The sequence below is a fragment of the Centruroides sculpturatus genome, unplaced genomic scaffold, assembly GCF_000671375.1.
Source record: "Centruroides sculpturatus isolate CEXI.00-Female unplaced genomic scaffold, Cexi_2.0 scaffold1038, whole genome shotgun sequence".
In the NCBI taxonomy this organism is placed as follows: Eukaryota; Metazoa; Arthropoda; class Arachnida; order Scorpiones; family Buthidae; genus Centruroides; species Centruroides sculpturatus.
The window spans coordinates 39813-59220 of NW_019385501.1; the positions used below are offsets into that span (position 1 = coordinate 39813).

Genomic DNA, 19408 nt, shown 5'->3' on the forward strand with positions numbered 1-19408 from the left:
CCTATTATTTTTTTACTTCTATCTCAGTTATTACGTCATGATTATATATTTCCGTGAATAACTAAGTTTCAATGCTGGCCTTTACTTTTTATTTTATAATATACACGAGAAGAAAACCTTTACCACAGTCGTTAAAAATAAAGAATAAACTCATGAATATAGTCATTGTAAACAGTTTGAACTTTACGGAATTTAAATTATTTCACCAGGTAGATGCTAATCTAACAGGGAAAGAACCAAGATAAAAGCTACTGATAATAAAATTTTTATAACCGAATTTTAATTAACAATTTAAAAAAACAAAACTAATTACATAGTATAATATATTAAATAACAGACACAGATTTTAATTAAATCGATCGAAGCAAACAATTGATTGAAATACCTCGTGGGTGGTCCAAAATAATACAATATCGATTGTATTGGCCTTCGTACTTAAATTGCAAAGTTTTTTTTCTCTATTAACGGAGGTAAAATAAGTTAATTTATATTATTTTAATTCTTATATATTTAAATAAAAGATTTATTTAGTTTCTAACTCTTTCAAATTTTGATTATCATTTCAAATAATGAACTATTAAACACAATTAAACTTGGTAGGAATATGACATTATCATAAAAACCGTCGTTTAGAAGAAGATTCCGGACATGACAAGCCTTGGGCTATAATAGTCTTACGTGGCCCCACATTTAAAAAAAAAAATTGTACGCCATATTATTACCGTTGATCTTCAATTAGAATCGACATTCGACTGTTTAACTCCATACTTTTAATGTTATAAACAATTAGTAAAAGGTTCGATTTAATGCTCTCGATTGTGTTTAATTAAATCTAACTCGTAAAAATAATTATAATGGCTTACTTTATAATGGAAGACTATATAACACTTTTATTATTTAAACGTAGTATATATGAATATAAATAAATACTTTGTATTCTTTACGTGTAACATTACTTTTATTACGATCCATTCTACTATTATTTTTAATTATTTGAATACGATATTACGTTTTAGTGGCTACGTAATTAATTGGCAAGTCTTCAATATAAAATTACACTAATACATCACACCAGATATGTTATAACAAAGGAGTAAAGGAAGGTGATGATAAGAGTTTTTCAAGATTACATTAACTATTTAAGAAACTTTCTGCAAAGGAAATAATTACGTGACAAGACCACATTCTTTTGGTTAAATTTCTTTGAAAATTTATTCATAATTACTGGTTGTATTCAGTTGCCATATTTCATAGAATTTTTCTCCCCCTTTTATATTCACAATTTTTAAATAAAATATAGTAAAGAATAGTTATAGAGTTTTATAATATCATTTTCTATTTAATTTAACTATAAACGTGCAGACAATATGTAAATATTTTTCCACATCTCGCTTCAATTTGAAGAAAGAAAAGAGATGACTTCATCGCTTCTCCTGTCTCCTTCATGTAAATGACATACCAACAGGCCAATTTCCACATACATTTTATTTCTACACAAAATTATATCCAATTGAATTTATATATATTATTATTTTTTTCCCCAGTATCTGAACGGTAGTGTTTACATATATATTTTAAAACGTTTGTGTATAAAACAACTGCCCCATTAACATTCTATACGAAGCACGATACGTCGATCCTCCAATCATATGTCTCGTCGTATAAAAAGTAAAATATTGAAACACGTCATTATAATTACACTATACGTCAGTGACATCATCTGTACAATCGTCAATGACACATATAAGAACGTTGTTCTGACTTTTGATTAAAAAAAGCAGAAAAAGTAATAATAATCTATTAAAACGTCGAAAGTAAAAACACCAAAACATTTTCTTCGGTCACTAAAATATTCAACGGTAACTGAGAAGATTTAATGCTATTTATGGTAATATTTTATCCGGAAAACAACGTATTATTCATATTTTACCGGAAAAGTTTAAGTTCCTTTTAATTAGTTACACATTTACAGCTAATACAATATATAAACATGTATCATTCAGATATTTATTGATTCATTCCATAATTTGATTTCTCCTTTTAATATCAAGAAATTAAATAGAATTAAATACCGTATAATAATGTTTATACCGTATTTTTACACCTTCTAGTCGAACCGGTTTAAACAATAAAGGCTTTAGCCTGATACTGAGTCCGAGTTAGGAACTTTTTACGTGTTCTGTCTTAGATATTTCGGTTTTTCCATGTCTCAACACTCACTAATCGCCCCCATCTTGGATACTGTTCGAAGTGGATTCTACCCATAGAAACTCCGAACTAAAAGGGTTTTAATGAGTGCCCTTTTCGTTCCATTATCTCCCTTTTTATTCAGGTCTGTCTCTTCTCCACTTAATCTTCCACTAGATTATTTATTTTGACGCATATAATCTTTAAAAATACGTAAGTTTGTATACGAAATTTTCAGGGAAAAAATGCTTTTAAAATGAAATTTTAACTTTTGTATGAAACTTAAATCATTTCTAGTTACAGAGAGAGATTTTTCGCCTAGATTTGGATGGAAGTCAACAAAAATATTTGTCTTAAAGTGAATCTATCGAATATCTGACAAGTTGTCAGACACGGGAAAGATAATGTTCTAAACAGATGTCGGATTTATCTCGAATTTCGTTTGCGGTAAATAAACAACTTAAGCGAAAACCGTATCGATTTACACATTTTCCTCTTTATTTTTCAGTTTCCTATACCACTGCTAACCCACTTTTCACTCCGCGGTCCTTCACAATAAACCCGATATTTGATTGATGTACCATTTCTTTGACGTATTTTTCTAACGTAAAAGACTTAAAACTTTAAATCAATTCAATTTTTTTCGATAATTTTTATCATTGTAAATATAAATAATGATCTTTCAATGGTCACAATCGAAACCGGAAATCGAGCTGTCACGTTTCCGGTACTTGTCAATACTTTTTATTATAGTTTGCCTTTTTGTAGTAATTACTCGTTTACACAAATTATTTGTATTTTAAATGCCAGATTTATTTAATTAATATTAAATCATTCACTCGATTTATAAGTAAGAAATAATAATAATAATAATAAATGCTTTTATTTGTTAACTATTATAGTCATAACCGACTGTTGGTTGCTGGAATGTAGCCAAANATAAGCTTATATAAATTTATAAACGATTACCAAGTGTTTTGAATTATATTTAATAACCTGTTATTGATATTGACTTTAATGGACTGTTAGAGATTAATGAGCCACTCTTGACAGTTGTATATCATCATTTAAAATAACTTGCATGTTTCAGTATGAAAGTTATTGTAAAGAAGAAGCGGAGAGAATTCAGTCGGATGGACAAACCGTTAGTGATGGCATATATTTTATGAATCAAGTCATCAAGAATGCCTGCGGGACAATAGCCCTCATCCATTCCATAGCAAACAATGCAGGCAAGATTCAAATGGGTAAGAATAAAACACGCGTAAAATATAGTATTGTCATCCGGAATATGATAAAACAAAACGAAAGATATCTCTTTGCAGACGAGGAAAGTGTCCTGAAACGTTTTATAGATCAAACCAAAGACCTCGCTCCAGAAGAAAGAGGTCAAGAATTAGAAAAATATGACGTTAGTAATTTTTAAAAATTCAAATAAATATAGGACAAAATTGTGTGATATTTGTTTAAAAAATAATTTTGAAATTTTTAATAGGACATCGTGGCACTCCACGAAGCCAGTGCTCAAGAAGGACAGACAGAGGTCGGTTATAATTATAGATAAATTTAAAGCATTCACCATTAAAATCACTAATAAATAATCTTTAAAAATTGGATCATTTTAGGCACCAGATGCCGAAGAAGATGCTAATTTGCATTTTGTTACTTTTGTCTGTGTCGATGGAAATCTGTACGAGTTGGGTAAGTTAATCAAACCGTAAATTTCCTGATTAATTTACAGGGTGATTATAATTAAAGTTCTACTTTGAAATGGCCATAAAATAAAAACTACTGGACAGAATGTTATCAAACTTGGTAATAGTGTACAGGACGTCATGGGATTTTATTTCCCGCGAAAAAAAATAGTTAAAAAACTAACCACAAACGGAAAAATGGCGTTGTCTGCAATATTGTTAAACGAAATAAGAGACGAAGACATCGTTGAAAATGTTTTTAATCGGTTTTTAAAACGAAACTGTTTCTGGGGTTACTCCTGATATGCTACTGTTGAGAACACAGTAATGAGATGTAACTTGCTTATCAAAAATCACCACATTAAACATGCTCTGTAACGCGTTATAAAACCGATTAAAAACATTTTCAACGATGTCTTCGTGTCTTATTTCGTTTAACAATATGCAGACAGCGCCATTTTTCCGTTTGTGGTGAGTTTTTGAACTATTTTTTTTCGCGGGAAATAAAATCCCATGACGTCCTGTACACTATTACCAAGTTTGATAACATTCTGTCCAGTAGTTTTTATTTTATGGCCATTTCAAAGTAGAACTTTAATTATAATCACCCTGTACTTTCAGGCAAAACTAGCAAATTTTTCTGTAATTAATATAAATGTTTCCTCAAGCTAATGTAGTGATGATTTCCATTACAGATGGAAGAAAAAGTGTACCCATTAACCACGGTTCTAGTTCCGACGAAACTTTGCTAGAGGTAAGTTTATTCAAATATTCGGAGTTCTTCAAAAAATGTTAATACTATAGACACATATTTCATACGAGTATTCGTGTGATCATATTCTATATTTGGTCTTAAAGTTAGTCCTGATATGTCGGATCCCGTCCCTCACCACCAGGCCTAACCCATAATGGGCTTGCTAAAAGATGCCCTCTTAGTGCCCACAGGGCGAAAAGAGTAAAAAAACCACTCGAAGATTAATTTCCATGGTTTCTTTCAAGGGATGTTCGTATCCATCATGGGTTAAGCCGAGTCCACAATGGGTTTGTGGCCCGTAGATGAAGGACGGCATCCGACTTATTCGGATAGATTGCCCATAAAAATTTCCTTAAGTTTCTGACATGGACTCGAACTCTTGTCTTCCCAGAGTGATAAACTGATGCGTTTACCGCTTCGATCATAAGGTTATTCGTGATTTATATTTATTCTATGAGAAATTTCGTTCGTGCGGTACTCTAAGCTTACGAATGCTCTCTTCATGAATTCCGGCCCAAATCGAAAGTTCGTACATAGTTAATATGGTCTGGACTTTCATATATTTAACTCCGTTCTGGAGTTTAATGAAGTACAGACAGACAGGGGAATTTATAGGCGAAAATTGCAGCCCAATAATACTCATAACTCTATTTTCCTGTTATAATTTTATATAGGACTACGTATTTAAATTTCCAATAAGGTTTGCAAACTTCAACGCCATAATGAGCATTGTCACGTCAATTTGACGTCATTCTTTCATTTTTAATGTATCAACGTTATGAGCAAATACGAAAATGACGTCAAATTCACGTATAAATTGTCACGTTTCAAACAAATCATACTTACAATTAGATTAAATATCGTGTTATCGTTATCCTATGGGCAAAAAAAGGAAAATCGCCTGGGGCCCACACCAACAGGGGGCCTCAAACCGACCTATTGTAAGAAAATATTTTTTTCCCAAAAATTTCCCTCCATGAAAATTTCCCTGAAGTCAACATTGCACGTGGGCTCCCCCTTAATATATATATATTTGTTATTTTTCAATTACGACCGAATTTTAAATACTGTATACTGTACTGTATTTATTTCGTCATTCCGCCATCTGTTGTTAACTTTTGAAATTAAACCATATTTTCTGTACAATTCTGGAGAAAAGCAGGAAATCCAAATTGTATATTGATAAACACTATAATATTTACTATCGTTTGTATATTAAAACAACCTGTTTATGTGTAAATGCACTATAATAATGTATAAAGTAAAATCTTCATTAAATCCGACCCCACACGAGATATGACAAGTGACCTCCCCTCTGTCTTCCCACACCTTGACCTTTAACAAAATTTAATAACATTAATCCCCCTAATACACAAACCTCCCTGCAAAATTTCAGAAATTTTCGACAAAAGACACGGGAGTTATTAAGCTTTAAAGTGGCCCTCCACACACGTTTCAAGGTCCCAAGTCTAAAAATGTGGGATTAATAAACGACAAACAAATTATTAATGCTATAAATTGTTACATTATACTACATTATAATTATAGAATGCTAAAAATACAAGTTTGGTGGAAATATGGTTCAATTCTTAAAGATTTTGTCTGTGATAGGATCTTGTGTTTTAGAGTAACATACTTAATTATTTAAGCATACATAGAACTAATTTATGTTATAATTTTAAAAGCATTTATAAGATGTAATAATATATTTGTGGTGTGTAGGATGCAAGCAAAGTTTGCAAGAGTTTTATGGAAAGAGATCCAGAAAATGTCAACTTTACAGTTCTTGCTCTGACATCCATAGAAGAAGCATAAAGTAGTGAAGTAACCGATGTTCCACGCTCTCGCATTTGCCAAATCGATTCTGCCTTACATGGTACGTACTGTACATTTTTTTATTTATTTTTGTTTAAAAATAAATGATATGCAAATTTAATTTATATTTAAAAAAAAAAAAAAACAATTGTTATAGGTGTACTGTCTACTGTCAGTCAGCAGCTAACGCATTTAGAGACTATCATCGCCTTGTTCTAGCATTAAAATCTCTTCCTAGAAGAGACATTAAAGGCCAAGAAATGTTGCCTTTGAGCTATTCTTTTCATTTTACAAATGCAAAAATGTGATACGGACCATCTCCAGCAACAAATATACTTTTTTCATTCGAGCGATGTTGTCTGGTGCTCACACCATATTTATCTATCTGTAATAAACATATCGATCGGATGGAAACAACCGTCTTCGCCCACGGCTCTCTCTCTCTCGTATCTGAATGTTTGTCCCAAAACAGCTTAAACAATTAACGAACAAATGGCCGTTTAATGGCACATGCCTGCTTTTTGTACCTCACAAAACGTAATTGACAATAAAGTTAATGGCATTCACCCGTTTGACTTCCCCTATTATTTTTTTACTTCTACCTCAGTTATTACGTCATGATTATATATTTCCGTGAATAACTAAGTTTCAATGCTGGCCTTTACTTTTTATTTTAATATACACGAGAAGAAAACCTTTACCACAGTCGTTAAAAATAAAGAATAAACTCATGAATATAGTCATTGTAAACAGTTTGAACTTTACGGAATTTAAATTATTTCACCAGGTAGATGCTAATCTAACAGGGAAAGAACCAAGATAAAAGCTACTGATCATAAAATTTTTATAACCGAATTTTAATTAACAATTTAAAAAAACAAAACTAATTACATAGTATAATATATTAAATAACAGACACAGATTTTAATTAAATCGATCGAAGCAAACAATTGATTGAAATACCTCGTGGGTGGTCCAAAATAATACAATATCGATTGTATTGGCCTTCGTACTTAAATTGCAAAGTTTTTTTTCTCTATTAACGGAGGTAAAATAAGTTAATTTATATTATTTTAATTCTTATATATTTAAATAAAAGATTTATTTAGTTTCTAACTCTTTCAAATTTTGATTATCATTTCAAATAATGAACTATTAAACACAATTAAACTTGGTAGGAATATGACATTATCATAAAAACCGTCGTTTAGAAGAAGATTCCGGACATGACAAGCCTTGGGCTATAATAGTCTTACGTGGCCCCACATTTAAAAAAAAAAATTGTACGCCATATTATTACCGTTGATCTTCAATTAGAATCGACATTCGACTGTTTAACTCCATACTTTTAATGTTATAAACAATTAGTAAAAGGTTCGATTTAATGCTCTCGATTGTGTTTAATTAAATCTAACTCGTAAAAATAATTATAATGGCTTACTTTATAATGGAAGACTATATAACACTTTTATGATTTAAACGTAGTATATATGAATATAAATAAATACTTTGTATTCTTTACGTGTAACATTACTTTTATTACGATCCATTCTACTATTATTTTTAATTATTTGAATACGATATTACGTTTTAGTGGCTACGTAATTAATTGGCAAGTCTTCAATATAAAATTACACTAATACATCACACCAGATATGTTATAACAAAGGAGTAAAGGAAGGTGATGATAAGAGTTTTTCAAGATTACATTAACTATTTAAGAAACTTTCTGCAAAGGAAATAATTACGTGACAAGACCACATTCTTTTGGTTAAATTTCTTTGAAAATTTATTCATAATTACTGGTTGTATTCAGTTGCCATATTTCATAGAATTTTTCTCCCCCTTTTATATTCACAATTTTTAAATAAAATATAGTAAAGAATAGTTATAGAGTTTTATAATATCATTTTCTATTTAATTTAACTATAAACGTGCAGACAATATGTAAATATTTTTCCACATCTCGCTTCAATTTGAAGAAAGAAAAGAGATGACTTCATCGCTTCTCCTGTCTCCTTCATGTAAATGACATACCAACAGGCCAATTTCCACATACATTTTATTTCTACACAAAATTATATCCAATTGAATTTATATATATTATTATTTTTCCCCCCCAGTATCTGAACGGTAGTGTTTATATATATTTTAAAACGTTTGTGTATAAAACAACTGCCCCATTAACATTCTATACGAAGCACGATACGTCGATCCTCCAATCAGATGTCTCGTCGTATAAAAAGTAAAATATTGAAACACGTCATTATAATTACACTATACGTCAGTGACATCATCTGTACAATCGTCAATGACACATATAAGAACGTTGTTCTGACTTTTGATTAAAAAAAGCAGAAAAAGTAATAATAATCTATTAAAACGTCGAAAGTAAAAACACCAAAACATTTTCTTCGTCACTAAAATATTCAACGGTAACTGAGAAGATTTAATGCTATTTATGGTAATATTTTATCCGGAAAACAACGTATTATTCATATTTTACCGGAAAAGTTTAAGTTCCTTTTAATTAGTTACACATTTACAGCTAATACAATATATAAACATGTATCATTCAGATATTTATTGATTCATTCCATAATTTGATTTCTCCTTTTAATATCAAGAAATTAAATAGAATTAAATACCGTATAATAATGTTTATACCGTATTTTTACACCTTCTAGTCGAACCGGTTTAAACAATAAAGGCTTTAGCCTGATACTGAGTCCGAGTTAGGAACTTTTTACGTGTTCTGTCTTAGATATTTCGGTTTTTCCATGTCTCAACACTCACTAATCGCCCCCATCTTGGATACTGTTCGAAGTGGATTCTACCCATAGAAACTCCGAACTAAAAGGGTTTTAATGAGTGCCCTTTTCGTTCCATTATCTCCCTTTTTATTCAGGTCTGTCTCTTCTCCACTTAATCTTCCACTAGATTATTTATTTTGACACATATAATCTTTAAAAATACGTAAGTTTGTATACGAAATTTTCAGGGAAAAAATGCTTTTAAAATGAAATTTTAACTTTTGTATGAAACTTAAATCATTTCTAGTTACAGAGAGAGATTTTTCGCCTAGATTTGGATGGAAGTCAACAAAAATATTTGTCTTAAAGTGAATCTATCGAATATCTGACAAGTTGTCAGACACGGGAAAGATAATGTTCTAAACAGATGTCGGATTTATCTCGAATTTCGTTTGCGGTAAATAAACAACTTAAGCGAAAACCGTATCGATTTACACATTTTCCTCTTTATTTTTCAGTTTCCTATACCACTGCTAACCCACTTTTCACTCCGCGGTCCTTCACAATAAACCAGATATTTGATTGATGTACCATTTCTTTGACGTATTTTTCTAACGTAAAAGACTTAAAACTTTAAATCAATTCAAATTTTTTCGATAATTTTTATCATTGTAAATATAAATAATGATCTTTCAATGGTCACAATCGAAACCGGAAATCGAGCTGTCACGTTTCCGGTACTTGTCAATACTTTTTATTATAGTTTGCCTTTTTGTAGTAATTACTCGTTTACACAAATTATTTGTATTTTAAATGCCAGATTTATTTAATTAATATTAAATCATTCACTCGATTTATAAGTAAGAAATAATAATAATAATAATAAATGCTTTTATTTGTTAACTATTATAGTCATAACCGACTGTTGGTTGCTGGAATGTAGCCAAACACACTGCAATGTCCAAACTATGATAGCCTTTGGCCATTCATAAATAAAACAAAACTTAGTGCGGTGTATTTATAATTAAATTCTTTGTTTTTATTCTCGAATTATTTAAGAGTCATTCATTCATTCATTCATTCAATAGAAAACTTTTACTTTTAGTTCCCATCTTTCTTCGATTAAACGGTTGTTCCGGAGATTTCAAATACAGTACTGTTCTTCACACTACTACGGCATTATAAAAGATTTCATCATCATTTCGTTCGGCTAATACAACTGGATTTACTGGACCGTTCTTCTTTAACTGTGGGTAGAGAATTGCGGGACATTTGTAAATGTATTCGATGTCCATTAATCACATTCGTCAATGGAAGGGTCAGATTTAACGTACGTCGACTATCGGAGAGAAGAGTCTTTGTCCGAGTCCAAAAATATTCGTGTGGGGCCCGAGGCGGTAACTTTAGCCCGTTTTGCACTCAATCCTTCGGTGTCCTTCGCTTTAACACCAATGCACCGTACCGACATTAGATTAAGATCCTTTCTTTGTATGCGGGATACGCTATACCCGAACAAAAATATCCCTTTTACTTCTTTATTCCAGGGTTATGGAGAAATCCCCAGCTTCCTCTTCTCGACAGTCCCGAATATTGAGAATAAAATGATTGTATTCTCTTTAAAAATCAGTGAAAAATATTACTTTTAAATAAATAAATAAATAAATGGAATTAATTGTCGTAAAGTCTAAAATTCTACATTACGCATTTATTAAATCATCGAGTTACGTAAATCTTCTATTAATAACGAGTCATTTCTTAATAAATCCGGTTTCTACGCCCTATCTTAGCTTTAAAGTATATAAATTAATCTAATTATATAACAAATTTTAAATATAATCTTTCTCTCTAAGGTTTAATCCCGTTTAATTATAGATTATTTCATTTTACTACGAAGTAGTGTGTGTGCGTGTGTGTGTCGTATTTGTTACCTATATAACCTAGGGAAATTTAATGAGATTACGGTCATTAACCGAGGTAACATTTCCCTATTTTTCTTGTTTCTTTTTACTAAAATTTCCGCTCGTTCCGTAGTATTTCGCGGGAGAAATTGCAACACGTTACGGTGACTGTCACCATTGTAAATTTCCAAATAATGGGAAGGGGAAAATAAAAACACGGTAGGAATTTGTCTAAAGGATTGAGGATGGCGAGGTGATTCACATCCTCAATATTACCTAAGTCATTACCATATCCTGAACGATTTCCAGAAAGACGTGACGACATTTTTACCATAGTTAGCACTTTATTAAAAATATACATGCTTGTGTATTGTAGTAAATGTACTATAATGAGCGTTAATTAAATAAATAATAAGAATTTGGACGAGAGAGAGAAGTCAATACGAGAGAAAATAACAACAGGAAACGGTGTTTACGCGATAAAACGTTAAAGTTTTATAAAAACTTTATAAAATAAATGAAGTAAAACTAATTCTTCAATGTGTTAGCTTTGATTCGCGAGTCATTATCGAGCGTAACCTATGTAAAGCCATTGTAACCACCTAAATGCAGGAAGTGCTCTATTTGTGACGCTCTCCCCGAAGTTGTTTTCGAGAAAAGGATTTCTACTTCACACCGCAATCTTGACCTAAATAGCGGATCGCTTCCGCAATTATTCGAGAAATTTTGTTGCCGTAAATGGGGCGGCGTGTTCTGAATGATTCTATCGAATTAAGGTTTTGGACCCGTTAAAATTACGAGGTTTGCCGTCCGGAAAAAAAAAAAAAAAAAAAAGAATGCATCGATAACGACGGCAGATGGTGATTTATCAAGTAATTTCCAGCAGAGTCGATGAGGTTTATGGTCTCGATTATAGTGAAATACACGGAGCGAGAAGGACTCCATACACGACTTTAAAACATAACTTGGTTTTTGGTCACGACGTCTCTTTGCATTTTGATCTTCCTGATAAAGGCGGGTTAAAGGTCGAGCCACCTATCATTGTATTCGGGGTAGCATCTGAGCCTCATATGTTTCGAATTAGTCGCATTTCTGTGGTTTCCTTTCTCGTTTCTTCTCCGCCAATTCGGAAAATGAAAGTAAATTCTATTAATTTTTAATATTCCTTTTTAATTGAGCCGAAAATTTTAAAGGTCTTCGTCTTTTCTAAGAAAATACAGTCATATGTGTTAAAGTGTCGCTGACGTGGCCGGGCCGCGAGGTTTGACAAACGATACGTGCCTCAAAACCTGACTTTGCCAATAGTTTTCGTTCGTTTTGCAGGAGTGGGGGAATGTCCCTCTTTCGGTTGAAAGAAAAAAAAAAAAAAGAGAGGAAAGATTAACGTTCAAGAAACGAGCTCGGTCAACTGCTCAATTTGTCAATGCTGCGGTTATATTCTTCTTTGCATTGTCGATTTTCTAGATATCTTCAAGAGCTTATTGCGAATAATAACTTAATAAAGAATGTCCTTGGGTGGTCCTTTTTAACTCAAAATGAAAAGCAGAAAGCCGATACCTCGGAGCAATTTCGCCATCAACGCCTAAGCAGAGAAACATTACAACTATGTAATTAACGTCATTCCGAGAATTATGCCCCGTATTTAAAAAAAAAAGAAAAGAAAAAAATGTATAATTGCAACATTCTATCCGACGAAAACTAGTTTTGCTCATAAAATAACTTTAAAAGTTATATTTGATGATGAACAAATCTTGTCAAATCTAATTTTAGCGTGACACTAACGTCGACAAAGAATAGATGCTCCATTACTGTTCGGTGTATTGTTAAATCTACCGAAAAAATTAGTAAGAATAATCGATTTGTACTTTATAAATGCACCGAAACATTTACTAAAGAACCACGTTCTTTTCCTACGAAATAACCATTGAAATTAATAAAAACTATAAATATTTAATTTAAAAAAATCCTTTAATGTAATGTATAACAAAGTTATTCGATATCTTAAAAAATTGGCCTTTTTTTTTTTTTTTTTGCTGTTTACAAAAAAATAAAGAGTTAGTTTCGTGGCACTTATAACAAAATATATAAATTTTCTTTTCGTTTTTCACCCATGCGATATACGAGGAAATAAAAAGGAATGTGTACAAAAATAAAGGACGATGCCCGAGCCTTTCTTTTATTTCACTTTCTGTAAATGGCGCTTGTTATGAAGAGCCAGATGATCGGATCGAGCGAAAGATCGATCGCACAGTTTGCACTTGAAGGGTTTAGCTCCCGTGTGTTTGCGATAATGACGGGTCAATTCGTCCGATCTGGCGAATTTCCAGGTGCATTCGGGCCACGGACAGTGATACGGTTTCTCACCTGCAACAGAAATTTACATACATTTTCAACAGGAAAATACCTGTAAAATATTCCATTCGTTTCCCGTGTTTAGTAAAATTATTACAGATATTATTCGGTTAAATCCAATTGATAATGATCAGGTTCGTAATCCTTATCAATTGACTAATGGTGTATATAAGGATAATTTACACAAGAGAAGATCTTATAAAGAACTTTTGATTTTCAATACGATAAAGTGTAGTATCAGTTAGTATTGTCAGTATCACGTTAAGGGATTATCACCGTCCATCAATGTTTCTATTGCAATGTTATCGAACTTTCCCATTTCCTAAAATTTCTTTAAAAATCCAACGAAAGTGAGAATTATGTGAAGGAGAATAGGGAGAAACGAATGGCCAGATTCCAGCGGGTCGAAAGCTAAAGAAAATTTGCTGGTTGGCTTCCTGTGTTCATCTCTTAAGTGCAGCTGGTTGGACATCTAAAGAAAGAGATTTACGACTACTGGGGGATAACCTTAACTATCATAAAACTTTCTAGGTACAGTATCGAATTTTATTGCACCCTGCTCTTTTCAAACATCTGCTTTTTAGAATACTCGGCGGAAGTTTTTTACTTCGGGAAGGAGAGACCATATATAAATATAAAAAAAAAATAGGGATCGTTACGTAATTTTAACGAAAATTTTCTGACGTCTCACCTGTGTGGATCCTTTGATGTGCCTTCAAATGAGAACTCTTTGTATACACTTTAGGACAACCTGAAAATCCAATTTAGAAAATGAGTGACCATTGAAATTTTAAACAATTCCCCTATTCTAATTAACTAATTAACGTTTTAGAAGCGATAATTAATTCATAAAATGAACATTTTCTACCGTCTATTACGTAAGAGAACCTTATTTTTGACCTCATTAATTGACTTATCATACTAAAAGAAACGAGAGATTAACTTTTGTTTTTTATCATTGTTTGCCATTAATAAAGATATACAAGTAACTCTTTTTAATTTTCAACTTTTCGTAGAAGTTTATGGTTAAATAATTTATTTCTATTTATTTTTATCGTAGTCTAAATTCTATTTTTATATTCTATTATCTCTAGTATAAATCCTGGAAAGAAAATTCATTCAGGTAAAAATAAAGAGGATTTTCCTCGAGATAGACACGTTGCTCTTTCATTTCCGTCTAAGCTTTTGACATGATTTATTTTACGAGTTTTTTATCATCTCGTCATCGTTGCTTTATCTCGTAATTGTTTTTGACTCTTAACTGATTCGCCTTCGTTTCTCGGCATCTATCTCTAATACTTTACATAAAAATCAGTATTAAAATGCTAAAAACGAAAGAAGATACGACCTGAAAGTATAACAGCCGTGTTACTTGGAGACTTTTACTAATTAAAAAAGACGTTTTATAGCAAAGATTGGATTAAATCCGGTATTTTCTTTAACGGGGATTGTACGGTTTGTTCTTTTAATGAACCATATAAATGCTAATTCCGAGAAATATTCGCAAGAGATGTTTATCAAATGAAAATTTCTCAAGTAATTTTAATGAGAGAAATGCATAAAAACTCACCGGGGAAACTACATCTATGAATTCTTCGTTTTTCCAATTCGGGATTGTTTCTCCGTTGGTTGGCCCCCGTAGAAATGATCTGATTGACAACGTTGGATTGGGAGGAGTAGAGAGGAGGTGGAGTATTGGGATGGAGCACAGTATCCGTAGCTGGACTACCGGGTTCTGAATTTGGAGGCGTCGGTGGCATGTACAATATATGAGCTATGGCAAATTGCGGACCCATACTGGTATATTTATACGAACAACCGGCAGTTTTGGTAATTTCGTAATCACTGTTCAGTTTTGTTTCGGTAGTTTTATCGTATAAGGCACAGCTCGTGTCGTCCATTTCTTTCTTTATACAATTTAAATGGACGGGTGCTTGATTGACGTCGAGTATAGGATAAGTACTCGTTGGTTCGGTCTGCATTCTTTTCACGTGGGAAGATTTATTAACCGATTTACAGTCTGTTCCGAAGTCTGTCTGTTCTTCGAAGTATTCGTCGACCTGAGATGCGCTTTCTCTTCTGGCTTTCTGTAAGCCTTCGGGTACACTAAGATTGCAAAAATCGTTCTTACCTAAATATGCATCTAATTCGTTTTCTTCTGCGATAAACTGAAATCAAAATTTCTTTCTTTAATTATTGAACTATAGGAAAAAGGATGGTATAAAAATTATGGCTAAAATTAATTAAAATTATCTTTGTACTAAATCGTGTATATCTTTTATAATCTTTGTTTGTATGTAACTCCATTAAGATCAACGAACCAGTGTTAAGTGTTAGTTACTGTTGTCGGTTAATAAAGCTAAAAGGCATGCAATTCACTTTCATCTGTGATGTGTTTTAGTGTAAGGAACGTCGCCAATTCTTCTGCGAGACACATGGTGAACATCTTGCATCATTGTTCCCTTCTGTCGTTGCCGACCTTGTCCACGCGAACTTCCTGTCTCTACCAAAAACGTGTGACATCAAGGTCGAATTAAAGACTCCCTTGTGGGAAAGGCAAACGGAAAATTGATAAAAACCCCCCTTCGTTACTTCTGTTAATTAGTAGACGAAAGATAAATTCGATACAACAACGACGTGTTTCTCACATTTTGACATCTTATTCGGCGCCTTACACGGCGAAATTAACTCGTCAGAGAAGAATGAAGTCCCCAACAGATCTGGAGAAGTCGTGGGAACAGGAGAGATTGCAGACGGGACCTCCCGTCGAGTGATGAATTAATGGTAGAAATGTAAAGATTAACCCTTAAACGAAATCAATCATACCGTGCTTAAAACAAACATCGTTCACAAAACTTCCTATGTTTTGTGGCAGTGATACATTATTTGTTGCAATCAAAAGCCTAGCATCTTCATCTAAGGTTGCAACATAAAGCTTTGTTTATGTAGTTGCTAAACAAATTTAACTCTAATCCGTATAATTGAATTATTCTTGATTAAATACTTATAAAATATAAATAAAGACAACATTCGTATGCTAAATAATATAATTCTAGAGCTATAAATGAAGATAAAATTAAAGAGAAAATAAGAATCCAAATGTTTGTTCACTTAAAGAACTTTAACGCGGAATCTTCTTAAGTGGCCAAATATTTGGACTTTAAATCTTTTTCTTTTCTTTCTTTTTTTTTAAATTTTTATCTATACGATTAAATTACATTTAGACCAATTATTCCGAGTGAAAAGAATTTGTTACTTCCTCTTTTTAAGCCATCCCATCAACGAGGATTAACATAACAACCTTTGAAAAATGTCTTAGCTCGGAGGGATGGAGACCATTTGGGTATTAAGGAAGGAGCACGGTTCACAATGACAGATTGTATTGTGCTCCATTTATTTAACTATACAAATGGCAGGTGCCACAACCGGTGGCCGACCTTGAGATTCGTTGCTTTATTCCCTAACATCGGGAATAAGTATTTCGCCTTTCACTTTGCCTACGGGCACACTAACGATCTGTTTGCGGGAGATCACAGCTTGCCAACTTTTCAAAATCTATTTGATTTACTTGCGACTCTCTCTTTATTCACTTCTTCAAAAGCTTTCCCATCGAATAACGGAGTTATAAATTCGTATAACGATTCTAGACGAGATTAAATCGAAACAGGACGACAAACTCACCGTGTAGGCCTATTTGTGTGTGTGTGTTTAATCAACATAAAAAATAACCAGCTTTGTTTACATTCACAGAACGGAATCCGGTCGTAAGAGGAAGATCTACAAGAAAAAAATACAACGCATTTAGAATATTTTAACATCTAAAGCGGCCATAAAAATCTATAGCAAATTTCTATCTTAAGAGGAATAAAATAAAACAAAAACGCGATAGAACGGTCCATTAAATGTCACAATTAGAACGGGCCACACTACACGAAAATAATAATAATAACTTGATAAATCGAATTTCTCACTAACAGTAATCGAAACCAGTTAGAAAAGAAAATAATATGCATTTTTATACGTCCAAGGATATGCCAACGACTGTCCATCTCGCATGTCAGTTCTCCCAGATAACAATCCTGATCGTTATCCTTTAATGATGTAGCTACGAGGGATTTTCATTGCGTAATAAACCCGCATCCGTTAGCAATTTCGAAAAAAAAAATTCAATCCCCTAACACGTTTCTCCCACTATTAAGATTAGAAAGAGAAATGCTACGAGCATCCTATGCCAATTTGGATATAAAAGTAATTAATAAAAATCGATTAAAAGAATGCCGTAAAAAATAAAAATAAACAGAGAACTTATCGAGTTTTAGAATGATAAGGTGATAAAAGTCGGGAATTTAATGCATATAAAAGAAGAGGAGCAAAGATTAAAAACAGGTTTTTCTACAGATTTAATTAATTTGGTATGTGACGAGACTCGACCTTTATATAAAAAAAAAAAAATATATTTAAAAAATATATTAACGAAAATAATGACGAAACAACACTTAAAATCGGGGCATAGAATGCATTTAGACACGAGAAAATCGTTCTTAATCCTGTTTCAACTGTTTTTTAATACGTTCCTGTATGTTTCTAGTTTTCTCAACTGTCAAAACCTACGGCTGTCGACATGTTTTAACTGTCAAACTTTTTTGACAGTCGAACAAATCAACAGCCTTTTCACGTGTCAAAACAAAAATAACGTTGCTAAAATTAGTTTTTAAATGCTAAAACAAAAAAAAAATAAAATAAAATAAAATGCTAACCTGTGTTTTAGTGTGCTGAAACAGAACGGAAGAAGGCAATTGTTTAGAAACGACGTAAGAATCTGGAACTATTTGATCTCCTTCGAAAACATTCTCGTGGTCTCCCGTAAGATCGAAACTCTTTTCCATGTTCCGCTATATTCCTATTATTGACGTCCTCACATGGAAGCGAGTTCGTATAAATATTATCCTCAAATAATGATGAATAAACTATGGTAAAAGTCCGATCCACGTGCTAAACGGCGCGGGATCGAAACGTGTCTGAAGTCACAACACGTAACACCAGCCAGAAAGAACGTCGATTGGAAGTGACGTAGTTGCTGAAAACGTTTCCCATTGGACAAAATCGAATTACTAGTAGCACACTAGAGATTCTAAATCGTCATCCTTCTATAGTGTTACGTAAAGATTTAATGGGTTTGAAAAGGGGGAGAAGAAATAGTTGAAATTTTACTAATTCGATTTAATGTAATCTTAATAAAAAAACAATTTATAGACGATTTTGATGTAAATTTCTAAGAATAAAGTATAACGTGTTGGGTGAATTCCCAAATAGGGTCATTGTGGGGAGTGCAAGCTCATTGTTGATGTCGGGGAGTCAGGTTGATCGAGATGAAACTTTCCGAGAAGTTCCATATGTCGACCATATGGATAGAAAACTTTGCCTTTGATCTGTTATTTCCGACCTCGACTTAAGATAATATCCACGATTAAAGAGTAAATGAACGTCCGGAAATTTCATTAAATTTACTAATTTATTTTTATCGTAAAGCTCGACCAAAAGACGATAGAAACTATTTTGATCCTTATAATCTTTTCTTACTTTATAAATGTTTAAAAACAAGTCATTTCTGAGGCACAAGACACGTTACTTTAGACCAGGTAAACAGGTTTAAGGCACGAATTCGTCGAGGAAATGAAACAGAACACCTTTACTGACATTCTCTCCAGTGATTTTTGTTGATTTTAATCATAGTTATGTGTGCCATAAAGATACGGATTTTCAGTATAGAACTTTCTACACTAGAATTAGAAATCACCTAAACAATTTCCTTCCGGATATAAAAATGTAGAGGAGGGAATAGATCTTTGTGGCATACCTATGGCACTCCGCTGTGTGCCTAGATAACTATCTGACATTACGTTGCATCCTCTCTAATCCGAGATAACCTTCTTTGTTAGAGTAAACTAAATGCAT

The 19408-nt window shown here is 32.5% G+C and overlaps 2 protein-coding genes across 2 annotated transcripts in view; one reads left to right on the forward strand and one right to left on the reverse strand.

The window, feature by feature from the left end:
• Positions 1–7127, forward strand: part of LOC111639612 (ubiquitin carboxyl-terminal hydrolase isozyme L3-like) — a 17892-nt gene extending 10765 nt beyond the window's left edge. Inside the window, exons 4-10 of the mRNA XM_023385503.1 lie at positions 3278–3434; positions 3513–3598; positions 3683–3730; positions 3813–3888; positions 4577–4635; positions 6358–6511; positions 6608–7127. Coding sequence (XP_023241271.1) covers positions 3278–3434; positions 3513–3598; positions 3683–3730; positions 3813–3888; positions 4577–4635; positions 6358–6450 — 519 coding nt within the window. The 3' untranslated portion in view covers positions 6451–6511; positions 6608–7127. The remainder of the gene's footprint in view (positions 1–3277; positions 3435–3512; positions 3599–3682; positions 3731–3812; positions 3889–4576; positions 4636–6357; positions 6512–6607) is intronic.
• Positions 7128–13118: 5991 nt separating this feature from the next.
• On the reverse strand, positions 13119–18505 carry LOC111639613 (early growth response protein 1-like). Its single transcript, XM_023385504.1, has 4 exons — positions 18211–18505; positions 15024–15621; positions 14145–14204; positions 13119–13465 (listed from the first exon to the last, which is right to left on the reverse strand). The coding sequence occupies exons 1-4, from the start codon at positions 18337–18339 to the stop codon at positions 13278–13280; spliced, it is 975 nt and encodes a 324-aa protein (XP_023241272.1). The 5' UTR covers positions 18340–18505; the 3' UTR covers positions 13119–13277.
• Positions 18506–19408: the final 903 nt, after the last annotated feature.